Below are 25788 nucleotides of genomic sequence, written 5' to 3'. Positions count from 1 at the left end.
TTTGCTGACCTTGTAACCATCTGGCTGGCATGCACTCTCTGTTCTCAACTGAATTCAAAATCAAAATCCAAAACTACTTATTTTGTGGACCCGGAATGCGAAGAAAATGTCAAAACAAATGGTCGTTAATGTGTGTGGAGTGATCTGTTTTATAATTTGCAGCCTGTTGTGAATATTAGTTGAGATTTCTGTCCACGCCATTTATGTTCTAGTAATATCAAATATAATCATTGTATCAAATTATTTAGTCGCCTTTGAATCATTATAAATTTTAATTTAAGAAATTTCGTTCATGCACATAATGCTCGTCTGTCAAGGACATTTCCATAGAAACTATTCTTAACAAATATCTTTGAAAAATGTAGGAGTGCAAGAGGTCGAATGACTTTATTGTCAAATGCCTGGCATTAGAAAACAACAACTATTCTTAATAATCGGAAATGTTTCCTTGGCAACTACATGCTGTACATATTTATACAAAATATTGTTTGTCTTCTAGAAAAAAAATGTTTATAATAAAATTGATTACAACTTTTCAGAATCAATGTAATTAATAATTGATTTTCTTTTTCCTTCTTAGCTTTCATTGATTCTTTACTTGAAATTGTTTTTTTCTCCTGTAAACTGCCATTGTTTGTTTGTGTATTTGTTTGCCTTTTTTCTTACTCTTTTAGCTCTCATCTTCTATTTATTCTTGTATTGTTTTGTATGCTTTGTCTAATGGCAGCCTCTAATTTGAGGAAGCTTTGATAAATAAATAAGAGAAAGATTTAAAATACAGTGGGAATGAGAAGTGACAGGCAATCTGGTGGAATGGTTGCCTTGTAGTGATGAAGGAAGGACATGATGTGGGTGTACATGAACTTTCTTCTCTTTTGCATTCTCTATTAGTAATTATTCAGGATATTAAAGTATAATATTTCGATCTAGAACAAAGTTACTATTAAAATACTTTTTTTATCTCTTAAAATTTGGTGTCTTCGTAAATTTCTAATAATATTGATTTCTATTTTGTATATGTATATCCATTGTTGACTTTAAAATGTTACACATATATTTACAAATTAGACTAACATTTTCGCTTTTCATATGTGCATCTTCAGGTTTTAACAGTTTTGATATTTAAAATGTATTGCAGTAAATGTTATACTTATTTGTACAAGATAATATAAAATCTTTAAATATATAATAAAATTACAAACTGGCTGATATGTACATCTATTATCAGGCTGTACATCTCACTTTACAATATGTGTGAGAGGAAGAACAATTGTTTGTATGCATCTGAAGTCTGATTAGTGCAATATGTAGCTAATCGATGATGTATGCAATGGAGGGGGAAAGGAGCTGGTCACCCTACCCCATTAACACCTGGTCTAGTTGGCTCATAAGTGGTGCGTTGTTTGTATCACTTATGAGGTTCAAAATTGCTTGAACAGAGTTCATTGTTTACGTTTGTTAAAAATTAATACATACCACAGTACCGTTATTTACGAAAGTGTGTGTTCTGTATTATAGTTTGGTTCACAACACACTGATACACTATAGACCATACCATTACTGTAATCCTATTGACATAGATTGAGTACTATAAATGCATGCCAGTAAATATTATTCTTAAATGTTATACATCACCGTACAGATACTTAAATTCATACCACTATCATAGTCAGCCAGCATGTGTTTCAAAGTTACTCTATACTATTATTCCAACACTAAAGTATTGTAATTCACAGACTACACTCTCGTAGCAGCACTGTATATACACATTCTGACAGTGAGAAATGCTGACACCTACAGGCTAAAATACATATTAAATTTTCTACCTCTAGATATAGCACATGAACTATAGGCGTCGATGCACCTAACATTTGTAGGATAGATTCACTGTTCACTTAACGCTTTGTGCTCTTGACGAGTCATAAGCAGCCAGTTAAAGACAATTATGTCCCATGCATACTTGTAATTCCTGTATCCTCCTTGCAAAGAGCACGGCTTGTATGTGAACGCACGTTACAAAGTTTACATAAGAAATTATGCAAGATGCGGGAAGTTTGAAATATTCAATTCTGATATTATACATCCCCCACTCCCCTATGTCAGTACGGTATTACATAATAAAACTAGTCGTGCTTTAATGGAAACAAGGTGTTCCCGTGCTCTTATTGATGCACCGCCACTGGTTGAGGCAAGTATGGGCAGTTTCGAATTTTCGCAAATTTCAAAGTTGGCCGCATCTTAACAATGAACACGTGCTGTATTTTCGCTTTCTTACATTTTCACGGAATTTCGATAAAAATGTATTTAGAACTTAAAAAAAGACATTTCGTAACTATCTCTGGGGTTTGAAATATGGTCGTATAAATGTAAGAAACGTATAATTGAAATAAATTAACAGGGAAAATATAAATTTAAAAGGCATGATGGGGCCGATAAGCTAATTTTAATAACAATCAAGGTTTTATCATATACCGTCTATGCTTATCCTTTTAACAAATTTATTGTTTTTTCAATACTTTGTTACATTTATTTGATTATTGAACGTTTTCGGCTCTATTGAGCCATCATCAGAACCATTTATGCCCATATGCATGACAAAGGTACACATATATGCAATACAAATAAATATCCCAAATAACATATGGTTCCATATAAGACATTAAACATATGGCGATATTACATTGCTATATAAACTGGCTATATAAGCCATAATCAGGTGTTAAAATTGTTAATTATTAAAATATTACATGGTAGATTATCAGTAGCCAAGCGAGTAGAGCAACAAGTTAATATTACTAAATTCAATATTTTGAAATTAAAGGACGAGGAAGCTAAGCAAAATTATCAGGTCGAAATTTCGAATAGGTTTGCCACTTTAGAAAGTTCCGACGAAGTTGAGAAAGAATTAGATGTTAATAGCGTGTGGGAAAATATCAGAGATAGTATCAAAATTGCAGCTGAGCAGAGCATAGGTTATTATGAAACTAAGAAAAAGAAACCGTGGTTTGATGAAGATTGTTGCATGGTAGTAGAAAGAAGGAAACAGGCAAAATTGAAATTCTTACAGGATCCAGTTGAGGAGAAGAGAGATAATTATTTCAATGAAAGACGGGAAGCAAGTCGTACACTTAGGAATAAAAGAGAGGTTACTTGAAGGAAAAACTGAATGAGGTAGAAACAAATAGTAAGAATAAAAACATTCGAGATTTATATAAGGGTGTATAAAGGAATTTAAGAAAGGATATCAGCCAAGGGTAAACGGGCAAGGATGAGAATGGTGACTTGCTTGCAGACTCTCCATCAATCCTAAACAGATGGAAAAACTATTTTGTGCAACTACTAAATGTACATAGGCCAAATAGAAATGATCGGGACGAAATTGAAATACAAACTGCTGAGCCATTTATACCCGAACCCACGCTTTCAGAAGTCGAAATTGCGATAGAAAATCTGAAAAAGTACAAGTCTCCAGGTATCGATCAAATTACAGCAGAATTAATACAAGAGGGTGGGAGTGCATTATATAGCGAAATTTATAAACTTGTACTTCCTATTTGGGAAAAGGAAATTGTACCAGAACAATGGAAGGAGTCCATAATTGTACCTATTTTTAAAAAGGGGGACAAAACCAACTGTGGTAACTTTCGAGGAATATCACTTTTGTCGACGTCGTACAAAATTTTGTCCAATATTCTTTTGAGAAGATTAACTCCGTACGTAGATGAAATTATTGGGGATCATCAGTGCGGTTTTTGGCGTAATAGATCGACTATTGATCAGATTTTTTGTATTCGACAGATAATGGAGAAAAAATGGGAGTGTTAGGGTACAGTACATCAGTTATTCATAGATTTCAAAAAGGCTTATGACTCGGTTAAGAGGGAAGTATTATATGATATTCTTATTGAATTTGGTATTCCCAAGAAACTAGTTCGATTAATTAAAATGTGTCTCAGTGAAACATACAGCAGAGTCCGTATAGGTCAGTTTCTATCTGATGCTTTTCCAATTCACTGCGGGCTAAAGCAGGGAGATGCACTATCACCTTTACTTTTTAACTTTGCTCTAGAATATGCCATTAGGAAAGTTCAGGATAACAGGCAGGGTTTGGAATTGAACGGGTTACATCAGCTTCTTGTCTATGCGGATGACGTGAATATGTTAGGAGAAAATACACAAACGATTAGGGAAAACACGGAAATTTTACTTGAAGCAAGTAGAGCGATCGGTTTGGAAGTAAATCCCGAAAAGACAAAGTATATGATTATGTCTCGTGACCAGAATATTGTACGAAATGGAAATATAAAAATTGGAGATTTATCCTTCGAAGAGGTGGAAAAATTCAATTATCTTGGAGCAACAGTAACAAATATAAATGACACTCGGGAGGAAATTAAACGCAGAATAAATATGGGAAATGCCTGTTATTATTCGGTTGAGAAGCTCTTATCATCCAGTCTGCTGTCCAAAAATCTGAAAGTTAGAATTTATAAAAAAGTTATATTACCGGTTCTTCTGTATGGTTGTGAAACTTGGACTCTCACTCTGAGAGAGGAACATAGGTTCAGGGTGTTTGAGAATAAGGTGCTAAGGAAAATATTTGGGGCTAAGCGGGATGAAGTTACAGGAGAATGGAGAAAGTTACACAACACAGAACTGCACGCATTGTATTCTTCACCTGACATAATTAGGAACATAAAATCGAGACATTTGAGATGGGCAGGGCATGTAGCACGTATGGGCGAATCCAGAAATGCATACAGAGTGTTAGTTGGGAGACCGGAGGGAAAAAGACCTTTAGGGAGGCCGAGACGTAGATGGGAGGATAATAAAATGGATTTGAGGGAGGTGGGGTATGATGATAGAGACTGGATTAATCTTGCACAGGATAGGGACCGCTGGCGGGCTTATGTGAGGGCGGCAATGAACCTTCGGGTTCCTTAAAAGCCATTTGTAAGTAAGTAAGACTTTAAAAATATAAAACAATTGTAATTAATATGTTATTTGATGTTATTTGGGGTATTTATTTGTATTGCATATATGTGTACCTTTGTCATGCATATGGGCATAAATGGTTCTGATGATGGCTCAATAGAGCCGAAAACGTTCAATAATCAAGTAAATGTAACAAAGTATTGAAAAAACAATAAATTTGTTAAAAGGATAAGCATAGACGGTATATGATAAAACCTTGATTGTTATTAAGGAAAGTATAGGAATTATGCAGGGAGTTCAGAAAGAAAACATAGAAAAGAAATTTTATTGTAGTACATACTTATTTCAATAAATATTATACCTGCATGCAAACCAAGTAATTCTAGTATTAAATTTACCTTTCTGTTTTTTTTTCTTTCTTTTTATTCATTTTAAGATTAAAAATTTGGCCATTGATGTAAATGAAATGCATGAAGCTAAGGAGAAGGAAAACAAAATCCATTGCACTTGTACGTGACCCATGTGTATAGCAATTTACATTTGTGTTACATATTTGTTGATTGTTGTGTTTCAGACAATGGCCACATATGAAGGCTTGCTGCAGAGGTCAGGGGGCAAGCTACGACCATTCATCCTTACACGGTCTCACTATGCAGGTTCGCAGCGGTTCACATCTGTGTGGACTGGCGACAACACAGCTGAGTGGGGCCACCTCAGAATCACAATACCGATGTGCTTGTCCCTGGCAGTAGCAGGCATCTCTTTCTGTGGAGCAGATGTTGGTGGCTTCTTCAGGAACCCAGACTCTGAGCTCTTCACCAGATGGTACCAGGTAAGAACCACTACAGATTTAATCAAGATTTATACTCTTTATTTAAAGAGGTGCTTACATAATGAAAGTACCGTAGAACCCCGGTATTTCGTGGTTCCATGTAATTCGAGCCAGTCTTAAGAAAATTAAAATTTTACATAAAACTGGAGTAAAATTCCATTTTTATATGTTGTTGGCATGTATTGTCGGACCATCGGATCTGTGCCCCTTCAGCGCTGTAGTCATTCTTGAAAAAGTTAACGCCTGTACTCACTCCATTCCACCCGCTTTCCTCCCACCACGTTAAACAGAAGGCCACGAATCTTGCCGAATAGGGATGTTGCCAAACTTCCATCAAACGGTATCATAAATAACTGGTCCTCCATGCTACAATATCATTTCTTTCAATCAAAATACATCTTGTATTTCTATATTTTTTAAACCTAAATCCCATGTCTCGAATCACTTTCCGCAGTGTTTCTCTCCAACCTTGGAAAATTTTGTCTCTCGCAACCTTCAGTAATTTCTTCGATGTCGGAACTTCATTCTACACGGTATAAAATTCTTGTATCTTTCTTTTTAAAATACATTGGTTCATATCATCTACAAGAATTAAAGGTTCCCTTGGTCTGTTCTTCCCTGGTGATTCTAGCTTTTCATCTCCTGCACAGCCTCTCTCTCTCCTGATTTTCTTTGTTAGGTGCTCTGACCTGCCTATATAAATTACATAAAATGTTGTATTATCAATATTAGTTAAGTAAGTAATTTTAATACGTAATCAATTGAAATAAAATAAGCCTCACCTGTGATCGCAGCTGCTCTTTTCGTTGCCTGATTTATAGGAAACAGATATTGACCTGTTTGTTTCTCTTCATCGCAAAATGCTATTACGTACTTGCTTAATATTTCTTTCGCCACTCCGTGTTACAGTGTTCATGTTGAGTTGACAACACTGGACTGCAAGTGCGAATAAACTGTCCCACAAGAAGACTCAAAATTGTGAATGGTGGGGGAGAGAAAGGAAGAGAGCTAGAAAAGAGAGAGATAGGAATGCAGGGAGGGAAATGAATTACCGAGGCTGAGAAGGAATTAGGGTTCAGGTCGCATATCTTACGGGGGCACAGATCCGATGGTCCAAAAATACGTTTTTCTCACTTCCGAATGTGTTACATTTTGAACTTTCTTTCAATTTTCCATGTACAATACAGGTAAAACTGTCCCTCTTAGGGCTGATTGTATAAACCATTTAATCTTAGATCAGAGGTTAAATTGATCCTCGTTCTAACTGAACTTGGAATTTTGTGTTGTATGAAGTCTAATCTGAGATTAATTTGTCTCAAACTAAAGTCAACTTTGACTGAAGAAATTTCTCCGATTAGGTTAGATGATCCAAGTTCAGTTATTTCTTTTCTGTTTGAAATATACGAGTGACAGATTGTGCAAATAAAATATCCATTATTATTATTAATATTAATAGATATGGTAGGTACATTTATATATTTTTTTCAATTTCTTGCCTAAATACACAAACATTCTTATATTTTATAAGGCTCTATCGTGTTCAGCAGTATGAAATAACATAACCTATAATTATATTATGTTTATAACAGCCATTAATTATTAATGGATATGATAGGTACATTCATAAATTTTCAATTAACTGTATTACTAAACGAAAATTGTCGTTTTATAAAGCTTTATTATGTTTAGCAGTATCAAGCACCATAACATGATAACAATTTGGAGAACGGTCAACCTTCTTCTTATTGTCTGCCATTATTTACAATGCACAAAACAAACCAGTGTCTCCAACAAGAGTGTATGGAAAGTTACCAAAAAGTAGTTGGAAAGTAGCTAGATTTCTCATTATTAACAAAGAAAGATTACATTTTGTCACTATGGGGTGCTAAAAAGGTCGCTAAATCCCTATTTAAGCAATATAAAAGTTAAAAGAAATTGTCGTTGAAAAAGAGTTAGAGGTCGCTATATTGGCAACACTGAACAAACCTGTACAACATGGCCTGCGCATCACAAACTTCACCTGTTTATGCGATGTTGCCAAATTCTTTTCACGTGAACTTAGATTGCATTTGAACCAAGGTAATTTGATCGCAGAAAAGTTTTATACAATAGAAGAAGTGTCTGAACTCGGTTCACTTTCTGATCTTCGATCAAAGTTGATCTTTAGTCAGGGAGTTTTATACAATTGGGCCTTAGAGTTTTCATTCATAATGCACAGAAATAACCCTGGCCTCAAACTGCTAATGTATTTCTATTAAAGATTTCTGTTAGGTTTCAAGGAGTGTGCTTGCTGTTTCTTAGTTGTCCCTTCACTAATTGGGATCGCGCATCAATCAGTTGTACAGTGCATACCATGCTTTCAGAAAAATATTGCTATAGTACAGTAATCCCTACTCACTGACAGTGGTCACTAAAATACACATAAGTAAAAAAACACATTTTAAAGCAGTAACAGGCTGATCGTTGTTGTAGACAATACTGTAGTAAGTGCACCTAGAGATGAGCTTAAACGATATTTTCAAGTATCTGTGACAACTGTGATTGTGACAATTAAATATCTGTGACTTTTATCGGTGATTTTGTCACACCGATATTTTATATCGATACATAGTATGAATTACACCGATATTTTGTCACACCGATAAAAATTAGCAGGAAATATTGAAGAGCAATGAAATATGAATACGATTTCTGTATACACACCACTCATCAGTGATTTATATGGGAAAATCCAACAAAGAAATTATGTACGTGTACCATTAACAAATAAATACTTACCTAACTGAACAGTAACATGTCAAAAGTTAACCTAATATACCAAGAGGTTATATTGTAGATATTGAACCACTTGATAATTTTTAAATGTACTTGGGTATGGAGAAATTGAGGTTATATGATTATCCTAATTGTTTTAAAAATTGATCCTTTTTATTGTATATAATATAATGGATAAATTATTTTAAGTCGTGCATTAACATTATAATATTGAGTCATAGAATAAAAATTAATGAAACATAAGTATTCGGAAAAACATTGGAAAATAATTACAAAACAAAACAGTTGTTCAGACAGGATTTTACACAAGATTAAGTACTGGTGACCAATGGTGTTATTATTTAAATTGTGTAATAACTACATCATTTATAATAAGATGAAGAAACTACCGCCAGATTGCTGTTGTTGTATCATGCGCACGCGCAAACCTACGACGTAGAGGAGAAAATATCAGTCACAGAGTACTGAATACGGAGCAGATTTCGATAGCGATATTTTGTCACAGATATTTTGCGTCATCAGTTACAGGTTTATCTGTGACAAAAAAATACCTGTGACAAAATATCGGTTTGTGAAATATCGGCCATCTCTAAGTGCACCTGTACATTACTTCTAAAGTGCAAGTGGAAGCTACTCCAACTCTTAGAAGATGGCGTGACATTGCTGCTAAAAAATGAGGATCTATTTTAAAACAAAGAACTCTGGACAATTTCTTTAAAATGTAACTTGGAAATGTTAGCCCATATCTAACACATGTATGTACTGTATTGTTTAACCTTTATTGTGCTCATTAAATATTTATTCATGATTTACCGTTTGATGTTCACACCTGTGGAGTAACAGTTAGTGAGTCTGGCCGTGAATCCAGGTGGCCTGGGTTCGATTCCCGGTCGGGGCAAGTTACCTGGTTGAGGTTTTTTCCCAGGGTTTTCCCTCAATCCAATATGAGCAAATGCTGGGTAACTTTCGGTGCTGGATCCTGGACTCATTTCACTGGCATTATCACCTTCATCTCATTCAGACGTTAAATAACCTAAGATGTTGATGAAGCATCATAAAATAACCTTACTTACTTACTGGCTTTTAAGGAACCCGGAGGTTCATTGCCGCCCTCACATAAGCCCGCCATTGGTCCCTATCCTGAGCAAGATTAATCCATTCTCTATCATCATATCTCACCTCCCCCAAATCCATTTTAATATTATCTTCCCATCTACGTCTCGGCCTCCCTAAAGGTCTTTTTCCCTCCGGCCTCCCAACTAACACTCTACATGCATTTCTGGATTCGCCCATACGTGCTACATGCCCTGCTCATCTCAATCGTCTGGATTTAATGTTCCTAATTATGTCAGGTGAAGAATACAATGCGTGCAGTTCTGCGTTGTGTAACTTTCTCCATTTTCTCCTGTAACTTCATCCCTCTTAACCCCAAATATTTTCCTAAGCACCTTATTCTCAAACACCCTTAACCTATGTTCCTCTCTCAAAGTGAGAGTCGAAGTTTCACAACCATAAAGAACAACCGGTAATATAACTGTTTTATAAATTCTAACTTTCAGATTTTTTGACAGCAGACTGGATGATAAAAGCTTCTCAACCGAATAATAACAGGCATTTCCCATATTTATTCTGTGTTTAATTTCTTCCCGAGTATCATATATATTTGTTACTGTTGCTCCAAGATATTTGAATTTCTCCACTTCTTCTAAAGATAAATTTCCAATTTTTATATTTCCATTTCGTACAATATTTTCGTCACGAGACATAATCATATACTTTGTCTTTTTGGGATTTACTTATAACCTACTAAAAAAAAATTAGTGGGGAGAATTGTACTTAATTCACTACCTATGGATTTTCTATTAAATTTATATCATCCTATAGCCAGCGGACTCAAATTTCGCTACTTAGTCATCATTATTCCCACATCATGTGATTCAGTGTGTCATCAAATCACCCTTCACTTGGCAACTAGTACAGTAGGTCTACTGGTGTGAAAATGTTTCAGTAATATATTGTTAACATTTAGTATTGTGATCAAAGTCCGAGTCAGTATATTTTTAACAACAAAATTCTTATCAACTTTACTTCACTGCCTTTGTAAATATCTGTTTTATTTTCTTAAATCCGTCATACATCATTACCAGTGTAAGATGAACTAGCTGATATTATATTGCACACAAAATGTTGTTGTTGTTGTTTTCTAATGCCAGGCGTTTGACAATAAAGTCATTTGACCTCTTGCACTCCAATATTTTTCAAAGATATTATGATGACCAGCCAATGAAGCACAGATTTTGAGGTGTTCCGAATTCATTTCTAGGTTTGAGTTGCACAATGGGCAGTTAGGGGACTGATATATATTCCAATTCTATGTAGGTGTTTAACCAAACAATCATGGCCTGTTGCCAATCTAAATGCAGCTACAGATGATTTTCGTGGTAAATCGGGAATTAACTGTGGATTATGATGCAGAGAGTTCCATTTTTTCCCTTGGGATTGTGTTATCAAATTTTGTTTGTTGAAGTCTAAGTATGTAGATTTAATAAATCTTTTCACAGAGTAATACGTAGATTTAGTAACAGGTCTGTAAGTAGCAGTGCTGCCCATCTTTGCTAAAGCATCCTCATTCTCGTTTCCCAGGATTCCACAATGGGATGGTATCCATTGGAATATAATTCTTTCATTGAGTGATATTAATTGAGAGAGCATTTTAGTTATTTCTGCTGTTTGAGATGAAGGTGTGTGTTTAGAGACTATTGATAGAATAGCTGCTTTGGAGTCTGACAATATAACTGCATTTTTAAATTTATTGATGTGGCATAGAAGATTCCTGAGACATTCATTTATTGCAATGATTTCACCATCAAAACTTGTTGTTCCATATCCAAGAGATCTATAAGGTGAGAAGAGACAGCATGTAACACCTGCACCGGCACCTTGTTCTCTGGAGATCAAGGATCCATCAGTGTATAAATGAAGCCAGTTTTGTGGAGGGTACCTAATATTAATTCTCCCTAAAGACAACTGTTTCATTATTTCAGTGTTTACTTCTGATTTCAGTATTTCTTCTGTAAAACAAAATGTATAAATCGCTATTAACTTGGAAATAATTGCTTGTTTTCAGGCTGGAGCATTCCAACCTTTCATGAGGACTCACTCACACATTGACACAAAGAGACGCGAGCCATGGCTGTTTGATGAACAGACGTTAACGCTGATAAGGGAAGCACTTCGCAAACGTTACTCTTTCCTGCCATTTTGGTACACTTTGTTTTTTGAGTATGAACAGAATGGTTCTCCTGTGATGCGCCCACTCTGGGTTGAATATCCTTCAGAAGTGGCTACATTTCCTCTGGATGATGAATATTTATTAGGTAAGTTTCAGTTGTGTGGTAATTTATTTTTATAGACGTACTGGTGACTAAACAATTGATGTGTTAGTTCTTCATGCATGAGCTCGAATTTCCAATCACAGTAAAAGGACAAAGTGGAATTTGTGGTAGATAAAGACATTGTTGGATTTTTGTGTTATTCCACTACCTCGCCACTGGCAATATTCTAATATTCTACCCCGTAAAGTACTCAGACCTGTCAACTAAAATTAATTCACTGTTAAGACTTTGAACCTGGTGATAATACTAGTCTGCCTGGCATTTAAATTGCCAAGAACCTGATGGTAGTACTGGTACATCATCATCCTGTGTGCATGTTCAAATTTGCGATTTTTTATTGAGAAATCCAACTGAGATCTTGTCTTTGTCATAGAACCATTCAGTCCTTATATTATGCCTAAGTAGAATCGAGATTATCATCTGAGCTATTCCATCTCAAATCGACCGAAATATAGAGAAAATTGATCTTACAATTTCTAAATACAATGAAACTTTTTTTGTACGTAGAGAACTGTGATACAATGCTTTGTGCAAAGTTTGAGGCATCAGAACTTCATAGTGTTTAAATTAAAAATATTTAAATTTATCGTATTTTCATAAAATTAGCAACTTTAAACTGTTGTAGCTCCGAAACCCTTTCACCCAATGATCAAGATCATGGTTTATTTTGATGCCAAGAAATTAAAGTTTATATTGACATATAAACAGATTTTCGTACTTTTTATGGAAATGGAGAAATTTAGATTTTTCCTCATTAAGACGCCTTTGGGTAGGAAAAAATAATTTAAAAATATATAGTTAGGTTCTGCATTGAAAGTACAAATAAGCACACATTTTTTACTGATGGTATGTTGATAAGAAAGTATTGAAAATATCAAATAAAGAAAATAAATAGTACGCGCGTGAAGTAACCAGCTGACTGTGAGATGGGAGCTAGCCGAGACAAGCAAGGCCAGGAGACAAACACGTGATGTGTCATCTAGCAGCGCATGGCTGTGCTAGCTTTATCACAAGTTTTCATAAACACAGGAGTAAAATGACGCCCAATGCTCGCTTATCTTCAGCTCTCGGCCAGTGCGTGCGGTACTGTGCCATTCAAGTCTAGGCGTGTTAAAATAATCTATTTAATAACCTCGAAACTTATTGCCGTACCACTAAGCAAACAATGCCGAATCCCTCTTAATAATGGAAGGTTTTTTCTCAATATTTTTTTACATTTTTACAAATGGCCAAAAAGCCTAAAAATAAGTAAAATCAGATTATCTGTCTCTCTGTGTACAATAAAATTAAGGATTACTTCTTAACATAACCTACCAAATGTCAGCTTCAAAATAAGCTCCCGTTCAATGTTCTGCAGTAAATGGTTCCAGAGTTCTGAGCGCTGAAAGAGGCTTGTTTTTATAAAATACGCTAAATTTGTCGCTCAATAGTACGAAAACCGTTTGACTTTCGATAGTATATTTTTGAAAATGCACTCCCCTCAGCACCTTGTATAAGTAGGGAAAAAATTAGAATATAAAAAAATGCGAGGTTTTTTACTAATCGATTTCATATGGAATAGCCCATATGGTATATGGTTCTGGAGGTCAAGTCAGAAGATGAGTGATGTTTTCATTGTTCAGAAGCATGTAAGATGCATGGCAGGTGTTGATAATCGTACATCATTTATGCTTTATATGGAATTAACACATTCTAATAAGAACCATTTTTATCAAAATAGTGATTTTCATTATTGCAACACTCGTTTTAAGGTTAATTTTAATATTCCAGCACATCATTTGAGAAGTTTCAACAAACATATGGTCTATGGCTTAAAAATATATAATGATTTGTGTGATGAAATTAAAAATGTGAATGATTTAAGGTGTCTTAAAAGATATATCAAAAGAATTTGTCCCTACAATTTAGATGAAGAACATGTGGGTTTACATTGGTGGTAATTTATTGTGATTTTTATCTGTTTTAATTATTGTTTTCTGTTTTAACTATTGTTTTTCCTTTCTTTCTTTGACAAGTCCTCCGGTTTTTAATTCTTATGACAAATAAGAAAATAAATATAATATTGATGTGAATTCTTAACCATTCAACATTTCAACTTTGGAAAACAGACGTAAAAAAACTAAAATAACATTAACAAGAAACATATTTCTCCTCAAGAAGCAAACATTTCTAACATTTGAAACTCTACATGCAACATATCTATTAAGTAATTGGACACACACACAAATGGCTCTCTCATGGATCCTTAGGAAGAAGCTGGAGCAGGTGGTACTTGTGAATTCTTTTCCTTCTATAAGAATGTGGGGGAAAATACCACAAATTCTAGTGGAGAAGTTGAAGCTATTTATACATCCCTTCAAAATTTTTTTCTTTGGATTCATCATTGCAAGAATATACTGGGTGTTCATTTCAAAGTGTGTCGTGACGTCACTGTTGTGAGTCAGCGATTTGAAGCGAGTTTCAGCTTTTATGTCAGAGAAGTTGCTTATTAATCAAGGCGTTCAACCTGAACTTGAGAACGTGTACGGTATAACTTGAATGTCGTAGCAACAGATGGCGGTCTGTAAAGTCTGTGTGCTACCATAACCTCTTTCGAACTGTGTTTTGTGCGGGCAAGTCGTACGCAGGGTATTTGTTATCATCGATTGCGTACGGCAACATTCCAAAACACAAATCAAAATGCTCCGTGTCCATGTTGACCGTCCAAGTTAATGTCAACAAATACGTAAGTAATCGTCTTAACCCTCTCCCCATATCCTGACAGTAAGAAAAAAAACTCACTTCAGTATGTGTTTCCAAACAGTTCACATTCTTGCCACTACTGGCAAGTAATCTTCAGAATGAACGCCGTTCTTGCTAGGCAACTTCTCTCGCATTTAGGTAATACGCCTCTGCGGAAGTGTAGGAAGATTGAATTCTCTAGGCTCATTGGCTAGCCACATGACGACATACAGCAAGCCATGACACATTTTGAACTGAACACCCAGTAGTCATATTAAGTGAATCTAGAGTCACAATACAATTAATAGTATGAACAAATCAACCAAAAATGAAAAAAATAAAAGAATGTATGACTTGAGGCTTTCCCAGCGTTTGATGTAGAATAACTCTTCTTGGGTTCTCAGCCACATGAGTTGAAGATTTGCTTCCAAGCTTTCGACGGCTAGCTCTGCCATCTTCAGGGAATGAAGTGATGTGGGACCATGTCTAGCTGGTATATATATGCAAAAGTAGGGCTTCCCGCTGCGGGCCAATCAGGAGCTAGTTCCTAGTCCCGACTGCCAGGCGCATTCTGGTTGGTGGAACCGGCAGCCAATCAGGAGCTACTTGCTGGTCCCGACTGTCTGCCGTGTGCTGGTGGTCTAAGCGTATTGACGGCAGGTTTCCATGCTGTACTCAGCAGAACCAACCAGAATGCGCCTGGCAGTCGGGACTAGGAACTAGCTCCTGATTGGCCAGCAGCGGGAAGCCCTACTTTTGCATATATACCGGCTAGACATGGTCCCACATCACTTCTTTCCCTGAAGAAGATGGCAGAGCTAGCCGTCGAAAGCTTGGAAGCTAATCTGCAACTCACCTGGCTGAGAACCTGAGAAGAGTTATTCTAAAATAAAAGAAATTCATTCAATGATTAAACAAATCCAAAGTTTAAATAAAATCATAGTTCTTCAGTGGATTCCTAAACATTGTGGTATAAGCAGTAATGAGAGAGCCAACATTCTAGCAAAGAAAGGCACTGAAACTGAACAAAAACAAAACTATAATTTTTCATATTATTCAATAAAACGAGTATTAAAAATAAAATCGAAAATAATTATAACATCCATGGGTGCTGTCTTGTTACAATCGATATATACGGCCAGTTAAGTTTCATATTAAAAAAAATTATCAATTTTATTATAAATATAAATATATGTATAATATTATTATTATTTTATTTTTATTGAAGACATACACAAACAAGCTGAATGATGTAATGATAACAGAGCAATAACAGAGTTTATTGCAATGCCTTCTGTGTATTTGTATTTCTATTGTTTTCTAAGCAAAGTCCTTGTAACACAATATTTCAAATTGATAGCGACTTCGACTCGGCATTTCTTTTGCAGCCCATGGACATTAATTAGGATTGTCTATTGAAATCACAAGTGACTTTACTGTGAGTATGGAATTCGTGAGTGCATCAAAATGGTAGAGGAATTAAATTGTCCCACATTGTTGCTATATAAAAAGAAAACTCGTAATCATAATGATGTATTTGATTACAGGAGACAAGCTACTTGTCCATCCCGTAGTAGATAAAGGGGTGTCGGAAGTTAGTGTTTACTTCCCAGGACCCACAGATATTTGGTACGATATTGATAACTATAAGAAAATCCAAGGAGGAGGGGCAGTTAAAATACCTGTAACAATAAGCAAGGTAATTAAGTGTATTAATGCCATATAATTAATGTTGATGTATGCAAAACAAGTGAAATTCTTCAAATAAGACATATCACAGCATGGAAATACTGTTCACAGATACCATATGTTCCAAAAATTAAATTTGTATTTTTAGATTGAATTGATTTTCGTATCTTAGTCCAGTCCCATTGACATCACCAGGCACACTTGTTAATTGAATGTAATACAGTAAAACTCCGATAAGACGCTGTTCAAGGGACCGGGTGTAAAACATGTATTAACCAGGACCGTGTATTAGGCAGGTATACTAATTTTGACTTGTGCAGTATACAGTATCTATTAGCATTTTTCTTTATTGAAATACATGATTCATGAAAGGTAATACAGTATTACTCCATTATGTAATTACTGTACTGTAACGTCAAAGACATTTACAATATGTACTGTACTTAATTCTTTCGAAAAAAAAAAGCCATTTATAGTTGTTTGCCGTATTTACCACCCTTCAGTTTCCTGCGATTACATCCCGACGTCGCAGCTGTAGTGATTGAGTCGCGATTTTTTATTACCGTTCTTAATGTCGATGATGGGATTCCTAATGCATCAGAGAGTTGTTTCTGAGTAAGAGTACTGTTCTCATTGTACTTTCGTAAGATTTCCAATTTTTCCGACACAGAAGGGGCTTTTCGTTTAACACTCACTGAAATCACATTCACAGACACTTCAATACACAAAACGACAACAAACTGACCAGCAAAAATTTCCAGATTTTTATTACGGCCGAGTGAGGAATGCTGTTTGAGAGAGAGGGTTAGCAAGAGGGTGAGGTATTGTAACTGTATTTAGGCTTTAACCACGCAGATAAGGAGTCGAATAAGAGAACGTAACAAGAGGGTGGGGTATACTAAGGTATGAAGTATAAAGGTTTAAATGCGCAGGTAAAGGGTCGAATGCCAATACTTTTCAGGTTAATGGCACCAGTGAGTTCAATGATCAAGATGTTTCATTGCTGAAAATTACATGGAAAATATTCCACAAAAACAGCGTATTATGCAGGACTTGAGCGCAACAAACAGGGTATTTTATAAAGACGTTACATATGAAATGTGCAGGGACCGGACAAAAAAAGTGTATTACACGGATAGCGTAATAAGCGGGCGCGTCTTATCAAGGTTTTACTGTATTTCTGTTAGACTGCACAGGTTAATAAAGAACCACAAGTCACATGTGGAAATAAGCATGATGAATGTTTTTTCTAGTTGAGTGATTTACTGTTAGGCATATTGCAGTAGCATATTTCTCAACATAAATTCTTACAACATATTTTTAACTGCACCTTCATATTTTAGATTCCTGTATTTCAAAGAGGAGGAACCATAATTCCAAAGAAAGAAAGAATTCGTAGATCATCTGCTTTAACACACAATGATCCATATACATTGATTGTGGCATTAGATAAAAATGTAAGTATTACATTTCACATTTATCACAACAGTATTATTATCTTGTTTACTTAAATCATATTTTATGATATACATAACAAGAAAGAATGATTTTTCACTGTGGAGTTACATAGACACATAGGCCCGGTTTCTTCAACCTTTGTTAAAATGCACCTAACATAGAGTTAATTAACTGCAAGCTAAAAGTATGAATTGCTGTTAAAAATATTGCGTTTCTTCAACTTTACATTTCACATTTTAACATTTTGTTTGTTAACCCTCTGTTAGGACCAGAGATTCTAGAGTTAACCATAACCTATAACCAAGTATAGGCTCACTTCTGTTTTCTGAACTCTGACAATTGCGATTCTCGCTTGTTTCCATTGTTTGATTTAGAGAGGATAGAAGTCCTTCCTCGTCTGTATCACAATAGCGTGGAGTGGTGTATTGGTATTGCTGTATCCCAAAAATTATGATGCAATATAAACCTAGAGGACATCGTCGACCAGGAAGACCGTTAGGAAGACTGCTAGATGGGGCCGAAACAGGTCTACAGAGGCCTAATTCGTGAAGGATGATGATGATGATGATGATGAAATGGAACAAATAGAAATCGTGGGACTAATTTCTCTTTGTTCGAGAGAAGCCTTCTGCTGGAAATTATTTCGCAGTATAAACCAATTACTGAGAATAAACAAACAAACGGATCTAAGTTCAAAGTGAAAAGTGAGGCTTGGCAGAAAATAGCCTATACCTTTGTACGAACTTCTGGTCTGTCAAATCACAGAAATCATCCCCTCTGTTTATGTATTCATGGATATCATTTTATAAATAATCTAGATATATAAGTTCAACATCTAATGCACCGGCCATATTGGATACTTCTATGCTAACAGAGAGTTAAATGATTTAACTGCATGAAATTGGGCAGTTAAATTAACATAGGTTTTAACAGCCTGTTAAGACCAATCATAGTTGAGTTTACAGTTAAAATGGAATAACACACTGTTATAATTTAACAATTTGTTGGCTTTCTCATTTTCTTTGCCTTATTATAGACCATTTTGCCGCAAAGCATTGTCCAGGGTGCACCACGTGGAGGTAGGTCTATGTCGCACCCCAATAATTCAATCAGAAATAAACCTCCTAGAACAAATCACCAAAAATCAACATAGTAAAGAAAATTTAAAACAATTGGCCCTTGAAACCGTCAACATCAGATATCCGGAAGACTATTGGATAAAAATTTATACCGATGGCTCGAAAACAGACCCTCAAGGAAATGTAGGAGCTGGTATTTTTAGTTATCTTTTTTGCTTCTATCTCCCAGTTGGTTATAATCTATCTGCCTATGATGGAGAAATTGAAGCTATTAATGTTGCCTTAAATCAACTTTTATTCCATATGGATAAATTCACAAACGCCGTCATCCTCTCAGACTCAAAAGCAGCCATTTTGTCCATAAATAAAACTGATCACCCTTACACAGAACAAATCAATAATTGTCAAAAAATACTTGCAACTTTAAAAGAACATGGCAAAACAGTTGTGTTACAATGGATCCCAGGACATTGTAACCTACATGGGAATGAACAGGCTGACACATTAGCTAACAAGGATGCCATTCTCAAAATAAACCCACGGAAACCTTTATCATTTAACTCAGTAAAACAATATATCAAGCAACTACAAAAAATAATCACCAACAAGAATTGGAGTCCACACCTGTGGAGTAACGGTTAGAGCGTCTGGCCGCGAAACCAGGTGGCCCAGGTTCGATTCCCGGTCGGGGCAAGTTACCTGGTTGAGGTTTTTTCCGGGGTTTTCCCTCAACCCAATATGAGCAAATGCTGGGTAACTTTCGGTGTTGGACCCCGGATTCGTTTCACCAGCATTATCACCTTCATCTCATTCAGACGCTAAATAACCAGAGATGTTGATAAAGCGTCGTAAAATAATCTACTAAAATAAATAAAAAAAAAGAATTGGACATAAACATTTCGCAACAACGTAGGCAATTGCTGAAGGATATACCTCCTGAACCCAGAAGACTGGCAGTTGCAAGCTTTCGTCTTAACACTGGACATGACATCCTGGGTAAACACCTCAATCGTCTTGGCATCCTTCCATCAGCATCCTGCATTTTGTGCCATCAACAGGATAGACAACATCTTGCAAAATGCCCTGCTCTGAAATCCCCCAAGGAAGTCGACCGCTACTGGGAAGCCAGAGCCCGAATGTTTTTAATTACTAATCCGTAGTTTTGTTCACCACTTTCTTGTTTTTCCCTCAGTCAATGATAGTAAATAACACGTATTAGCAATTAGACAAATAAATATTAATTTAACAAAGGTTGAAGAAACTGGGCCATACACATGTTAATTCAGATATTTCAATATTGGAGGAAGTTTTAATTTCTTTCATTCTTGGTGATTAAATTGTTACAAGGCCTGTCCTTAGATCAGAGAACATCATCGTATTGTTAGAAAATAGAAGTTCTTCCAGTGTTGTCTTTTATACATTCTTACTGACTTAGGAATGGGAGAGGGAAGAAATACTGTATGAAGGCACAACTTCAAAATGTGATGGCATTAATGGAATAGGTAGTAATACCACAACTTCACTATGAATACTACTACACTCTTTTCACTGGCATTACCACAACTTTTTACTATGAACACCACTTCTTTGTACTACTGCTGCTGCTGCCACTGCCACTACTCCTCATAGAGTAAAATTTATGATGTAGCTGTTACAGTATACTGTGGTCAGAGAGGTTGGTGTCACATATTGTAATTTATAAATACGGAAATTCTACTTGAAGCAAGTAAAGCGATAGGGTTGGAAGTAAATCCCAAAAAGACTAAGTATATGATTATGTCTCGTGACCAGAATATTGTACGAAATGGAAATATAAAAATTGGAGATTTATCCTTCGAAGAGGTGGAAAAATTCAAATATCTTGGAGCAACAGTAACAAATATAAATGACACTCGGGAGGAAATTAAATGCAGAATAAATATGGGAAATGCCTGTTATTATTCGGTTGAGAAGCTTTTGTCATCCAGTCTGCTGTCAAAAAATCTAAAAGTTAGAATTTATAAAACAGTTATATTATCGGTTGTTCTGCATGGTTCTGAAACTTGGACTCTCACTTTGAGAGAGGAACAGAGATTAAGGATGTTTGAGAATAAGGTTCTTAGGAAAATATTTGGGGCTAAGAGGGATGAAGTTACAGGAGAATGGAGAACTGCACGCATTGTATTCTTCACCTGACATAATTTGGAACATTAAATCCAGACGTTTGAGATGGGCAGGGCATGTAGCACGTATGGGCGAATCAAGAAATGCATATAGAGTGTTGGGAGGCCGGAGGGAAAAAGACCTTTGGGGAGGCCGAGACATAGATGGGAAGATAATATTAAAATGGATTTGAGGGAGGTGGGATATGATGGTAGAGACTGGATTAATCTTGCTCAGGATAGGGATCAATGGCGGGCTTATGTGAGGGCGGCAATGAACCTCCGGGTTCCTTAAAAGCCAATAAGTAAGTAAGTAATTAATTTATAAATGGATTTACTGACTGTGGTTTAACTGTGGTTTTCAGCAGTTACATAGGCAAATGCCTATGGAATTTTCATTGCCACTGTCCATTTCAAGCATAAGTGTACCAATATTAATCCTGAGATATTTTGTTCTTTAGGGTTCTGCATCTGGAACATTATATATGGATGACGGTCAGAGTTTTGACTACAGGAAACAGAAATACTTGTACATATCTCTGGAATTCAGTGCAAATAAATTAAGTGCAAAGTAAGTAAGAAACTACCTTTAGTAAAATGATTTAGATAAATGTTTTCACCTTTCTCTGTTGTGGTTACTCTCTCAGTTACTTCAAAGGTGTAGGTAGTGCCTAATTACTCTGTTTGGTATTCTGTCCTCTCTTTGGACTCCAGTTACACGAAGAAATCATTTCAGCAGTTGGTGATTCTGCTTTCACCAATTTTTTTCATTGTCTGTGATTGAGATCATATTATGACTATATTGGCATGACTAAGAACTTGTAAGATTTTACTTGGGTGTCTTTCAGTGCTTAATGTTGTTGTGTTTTTGTTCTTTAATATTGTATTTCTTTTGTTTTCTTCCTAGATTTATTGATAATGCACGGTACCCTACAAAATCATGGTTAGAGAGGGTTGTGATTTTGGGTTTGCCACCAGGAGTGACGAAGGCACAAGTGGAAAGTAAAAGTAAGTACAATTAAAATGTATATTTCTGTTGAATTAAACCAACCACACAAAATGAAATAGTTGAAAAATGTCTCAGAATTTCAAATTTAGGGAGGAACATGGCATATAGTCGAAAGATGTCTCAAAATTTAAAATTTAGGGAGAAATATGGCATATTTAATGTAACACACACCTCATTAAAAAAAAAAAAATAGTTTACTAGCGATTATAACAAGCACCCATACCAACCTTCCTCTAAATATAGTCCCTTAGGTTTTCAGTATTTATAAGTACTCCCATAGTGAGGAGCAAACTTTCAAAAGCTTACATATCCATTTTCAGATAATGCTACAAATATGTGACTCTGTAATAAACGAAGATTGTTCTATGGTGAAATTTTATATGAATCTGTAGGGGAAAAAATGAGTAACTTAATATCAAAGACGGACATCTGACCTCAGATCGAAATTTAGATAATGTGGATTCTTATACATTTTTTCATGCTCTTTTCAGTTATGGTGAACTGTATGCAAACTCTCACACTTACTTAAGTGTTCGCGTAGGCTTCCCCCCCCCCCCCATCGAGACTACTATATATATTAGTACTGGCAAACTATTTCCTTATCCAACAACTGCTCTGAAGATGGCCACAATACAGCGGTCGAAACATCAGCCAATAACACCAAGACAACGCGGTAGAAGCCCTGAAGCTTATCCACACACCATCTCACACTTACTTGCTTGCTTACTTACTTACTTTACTTACTTACTTACTTTTAAGGAACCCGGAGGTTCATTGCTGCCCTCACATAAGCCCGCCATTGGTCCCTATCCTGAGCAAGATTAAATCCTTTCTCTATCATCATATCCCACCCCCCTCAAATCCATTTTAATATTATCCTCCCATCTACGTCTCGGCCTCCCTAAAGGTCTTTTTCCCTCCGGCCTCCCAACTAACACTCTGTATGCATTTCTGGATTCGCCCATACGTGCTACATGCCCAGCCCATCTCAAACATCTGGATTTAATGTTCCTAATTATGTCAGGTGAAGAATACAATGCGTGCAGTTCAGTGTTGTGTAACTTTCTCCATTCTCATTTAACTTCATCCCTCTTAGCCCCAAATATTTTCCTAAGAAAAACTCTCACACTACATCTACAAAAATAAATTGTGTTAAAATATTACAAAGAACACTGTGAAACAAACAGTGCCTCTAGATCAAAACTATGGAGACAACAGATGTCCGTCTTTGATATTAAACTACTCAAATAATCTTTAATATTTCACCATAGAAAATATTTTGTTCATTGCAGAGATGTAAGTTTTTGGCATCTGAAGTGTATTTTCTGGAAATGGACATGTTAGGTTTTGGAAGTTTGCTCCTCAATATCATAAATGTACTGTATAAGAAGGTACTTTTTAATGTAGCAACCATTACGAAAATTACTATCATACAATCATTTATGTGCTCGTTTTATTTTTGTTGTAATGTAGGCATCACATTGAATACCAACATATGAAATGTAAAGGGCTGTATTGAACATAATAATAATCTTAGGCATGATGCCCATAGAAGGGCAAGGTCGACCAGCTAATTGCTGGCCTCACGTCCACATGCCTCAGCAGAGGTGAACGATCATCCAACCAGTTCAGGGGTATCATGTGGTTAGCATGATGAATTCCCAACTGTTATAGCTACCTATTGTAGCTCCCCAAATTCATTGCGATGTTGGGTGGGTACCGATCCCATACACTGGCCGAAATTTCATAAGAAAATTCGTCCCCCATGAGGACTCGAACCGATGCTCATTCTGTAATGTGAGTGCTGGCATGATGCCTTGCTTACACTATGATGCTACAGCACGGGACACAACATTATGAATATACGAAAATTGAAGGGACCAAAAAATAATTGTGTAAATGGTGGGAAAATGGAAGTTTTGTGGACATAAAGTGGGGCTGTACTATACAGTAGAACCTCGATACGACGCGCCTGCTTATTACGCTATCCCATGTAATACGCTTTTTTTTGTCTGGTCCCTGCACATTTCATATATAACGCCTTTATAAAATACCCCGTTTGTTGTGCTGAAGTCCTGCATAATGCACTGTTTTTGTGGAATATTTTAGATGTAATTTTCAGCAATGTACTGTAACAGCAATGAAACATCTTGGTCATTGAACTCACTGGTGCCATTAACCTGAAAAGTATTGGTATTCGACCCTTTACCTGCACATTTAAACCTTCATACTTCATACCTTAGTATACCCCACCCTCTTGTTACGCTCTCTTATTCGACTCCTTATCTGCGTGGTTAAAGCCTACATACAGTTACAATACCTCACCCTCTTGCTAACCCTTTCTCTCAAACAGCATTCCTCACTCGGCCGTAATAAAATTCTGGAAACTTTTGCTGGACAGTTTGTTGTCCTTTTGTGTATTGAAGTGTCTGTGAATGTGATTTCAATGAGTGTTAAACAAAAAGTGCTTTCTGTGTCGAAAAAATTGGAAATCTTACGAAAGTATGATGAGAACAGTACTCTTACTCAGAAACAACTCCCTGATTCATTAGGAATCCCATCATCGACATTAAGAACGATATTAAAAAATCGCGACTCAATCACTACAGCTGCGATGTCGGGAGGATGTAATCGCAGAAACTGAAGTGTGGTAAACATGAGGACTTGGAGAACACGCACACAGCAAACAACTATAAATGGCTTTTTTTTTTTTTCGAAAGAATTAAGTACAGTACATATTGTAAATGTCTTTGACGTAGAGTACAGTAATTACATAATGGAGTAATACTGTATTACCTTTCTATGAACCATGTATTTCAATAAAGAAAAATGCTGATAGATACTGTATATAAGTCAAAATTAGTATATCCGCCTAATACGCGGTCCCGGTTAATATGCATTTTATACCCGGTCCCTTGAACAGCGTCTTATCGGGGTTTTACTGTATGTTGTTTATTCTAGTTTTTCTACAAGGATTTCTCTTAAATCTTGTTTCCAATATATTGTTACAGGTCAAGGAAAAGTGACAGTTGAAACGACATACAATAGTGAAACACAAAGTCTTGTTGTGAGAAAGCCGGCAGTGAGTATGGCTGAAGAATGGACAATAGTACTACAGTAGAATTTACTAGTAGTACGTAGTTTGCAGAGGAAATGACAGGCATAAAGACAGTGAAGTTAGTTAAATTGTGAATACCTAATAATCAGCTCTCAAGAGGAAAAAAAAATGCAGGCATCCCATATGTCACCAGATTTATGCATACTGAAATAAATTCATTACATTCATCTTGGAAGATTTCATTACCGGTTTAATCTCGTTTACATTCAGTAATACACATATTTATGATTTGATGTGCATAAACTTTGCAATGCACCAGTCTCTCATCAGGCCTTGAAGATTATTGAAACATTAATCTGTATTTCGAGTCATGATGCTTTGCAAGGCATATTGGTACTTGGGAGATTTCTTAGTAGTAATGTCACATATTAATGTTAAGTGTAAAATCTTCATACTCTACTGGAACTAATTCAGTTGAAAATAATAACGGTAAAATAGAGTAGAAAGAATAATGGAAACAGCATTTGAATCTTATATCAGTCTTTTCCCTGTCACCGGTGATGCATATCACCAAAATCATGTCAGTAGTTTCCTTAGCTGCATTTATTGCTTTGGTAAATAAAGTATTATGTTTTGTTCTGTGTGTACTTGCTATTCAGTGTCTAGTCATTTAATAGCTAGATCTCAGATCCATGT

The 25788-nt window shown here is 35.8% G+C and overlaps 1 protein-coding gene across 1 annotated transcript in view; it reads left to right on the top strand.

The window, feature by feature from the left end:
* The window catches only part of GCS2alpha (glucosidase 2 subunit alpha), an 87648-nt gene extending 62164 nt beyond the window's left edge, over positions 1–25484 (top strand). The window contains exons 11-17 of the mRNA XM_069836271.1: positions 5510–5767; positions 11670–11919; positions 16206–16357; positions 17691–17804; positions 21487–21596; positions 21933–22033; positions 25046–25484. Coding sequence (XP_069692372.1) covers positions 5510–5767; positions 11670–11919; positions 16206–16357; positions 17691–17804; positions 21487–21596; positions 21933–22033; positions 25046–25155 — 1095 coding nt within the window. The 3' untranslated portion in view covers positions 25156–25484. The remainder of the gene's footprint in view (positions 1–5509; positions 5768–11669; positions 11920–16205; positions 16358–17690; positions 17805–21486; positions 21597–21932; positions 22034–25045) is intronic.
* The last annotated feature ends 304 nt before the right edge of the window (positions 25485–25788 follow it).

This window comes from Periplaneta americana, chromosome 9 (assembly GCF_040183065.1).
Source record: "Periplaneta americana isolate PAMFEO1 chromosome 9, P.americana_PAMFEO1_priV1, whole genome shotgun sequence".
Lineage (NCBI taxonomy): Eukaryota > Metazoa > Arthropoda > Insecta > Blattodea > Blattidae > Periplaneta > Periplaneta americana.
This window is presented reverse-complemented; position numbering and strand designations above follow the sequence as displayed.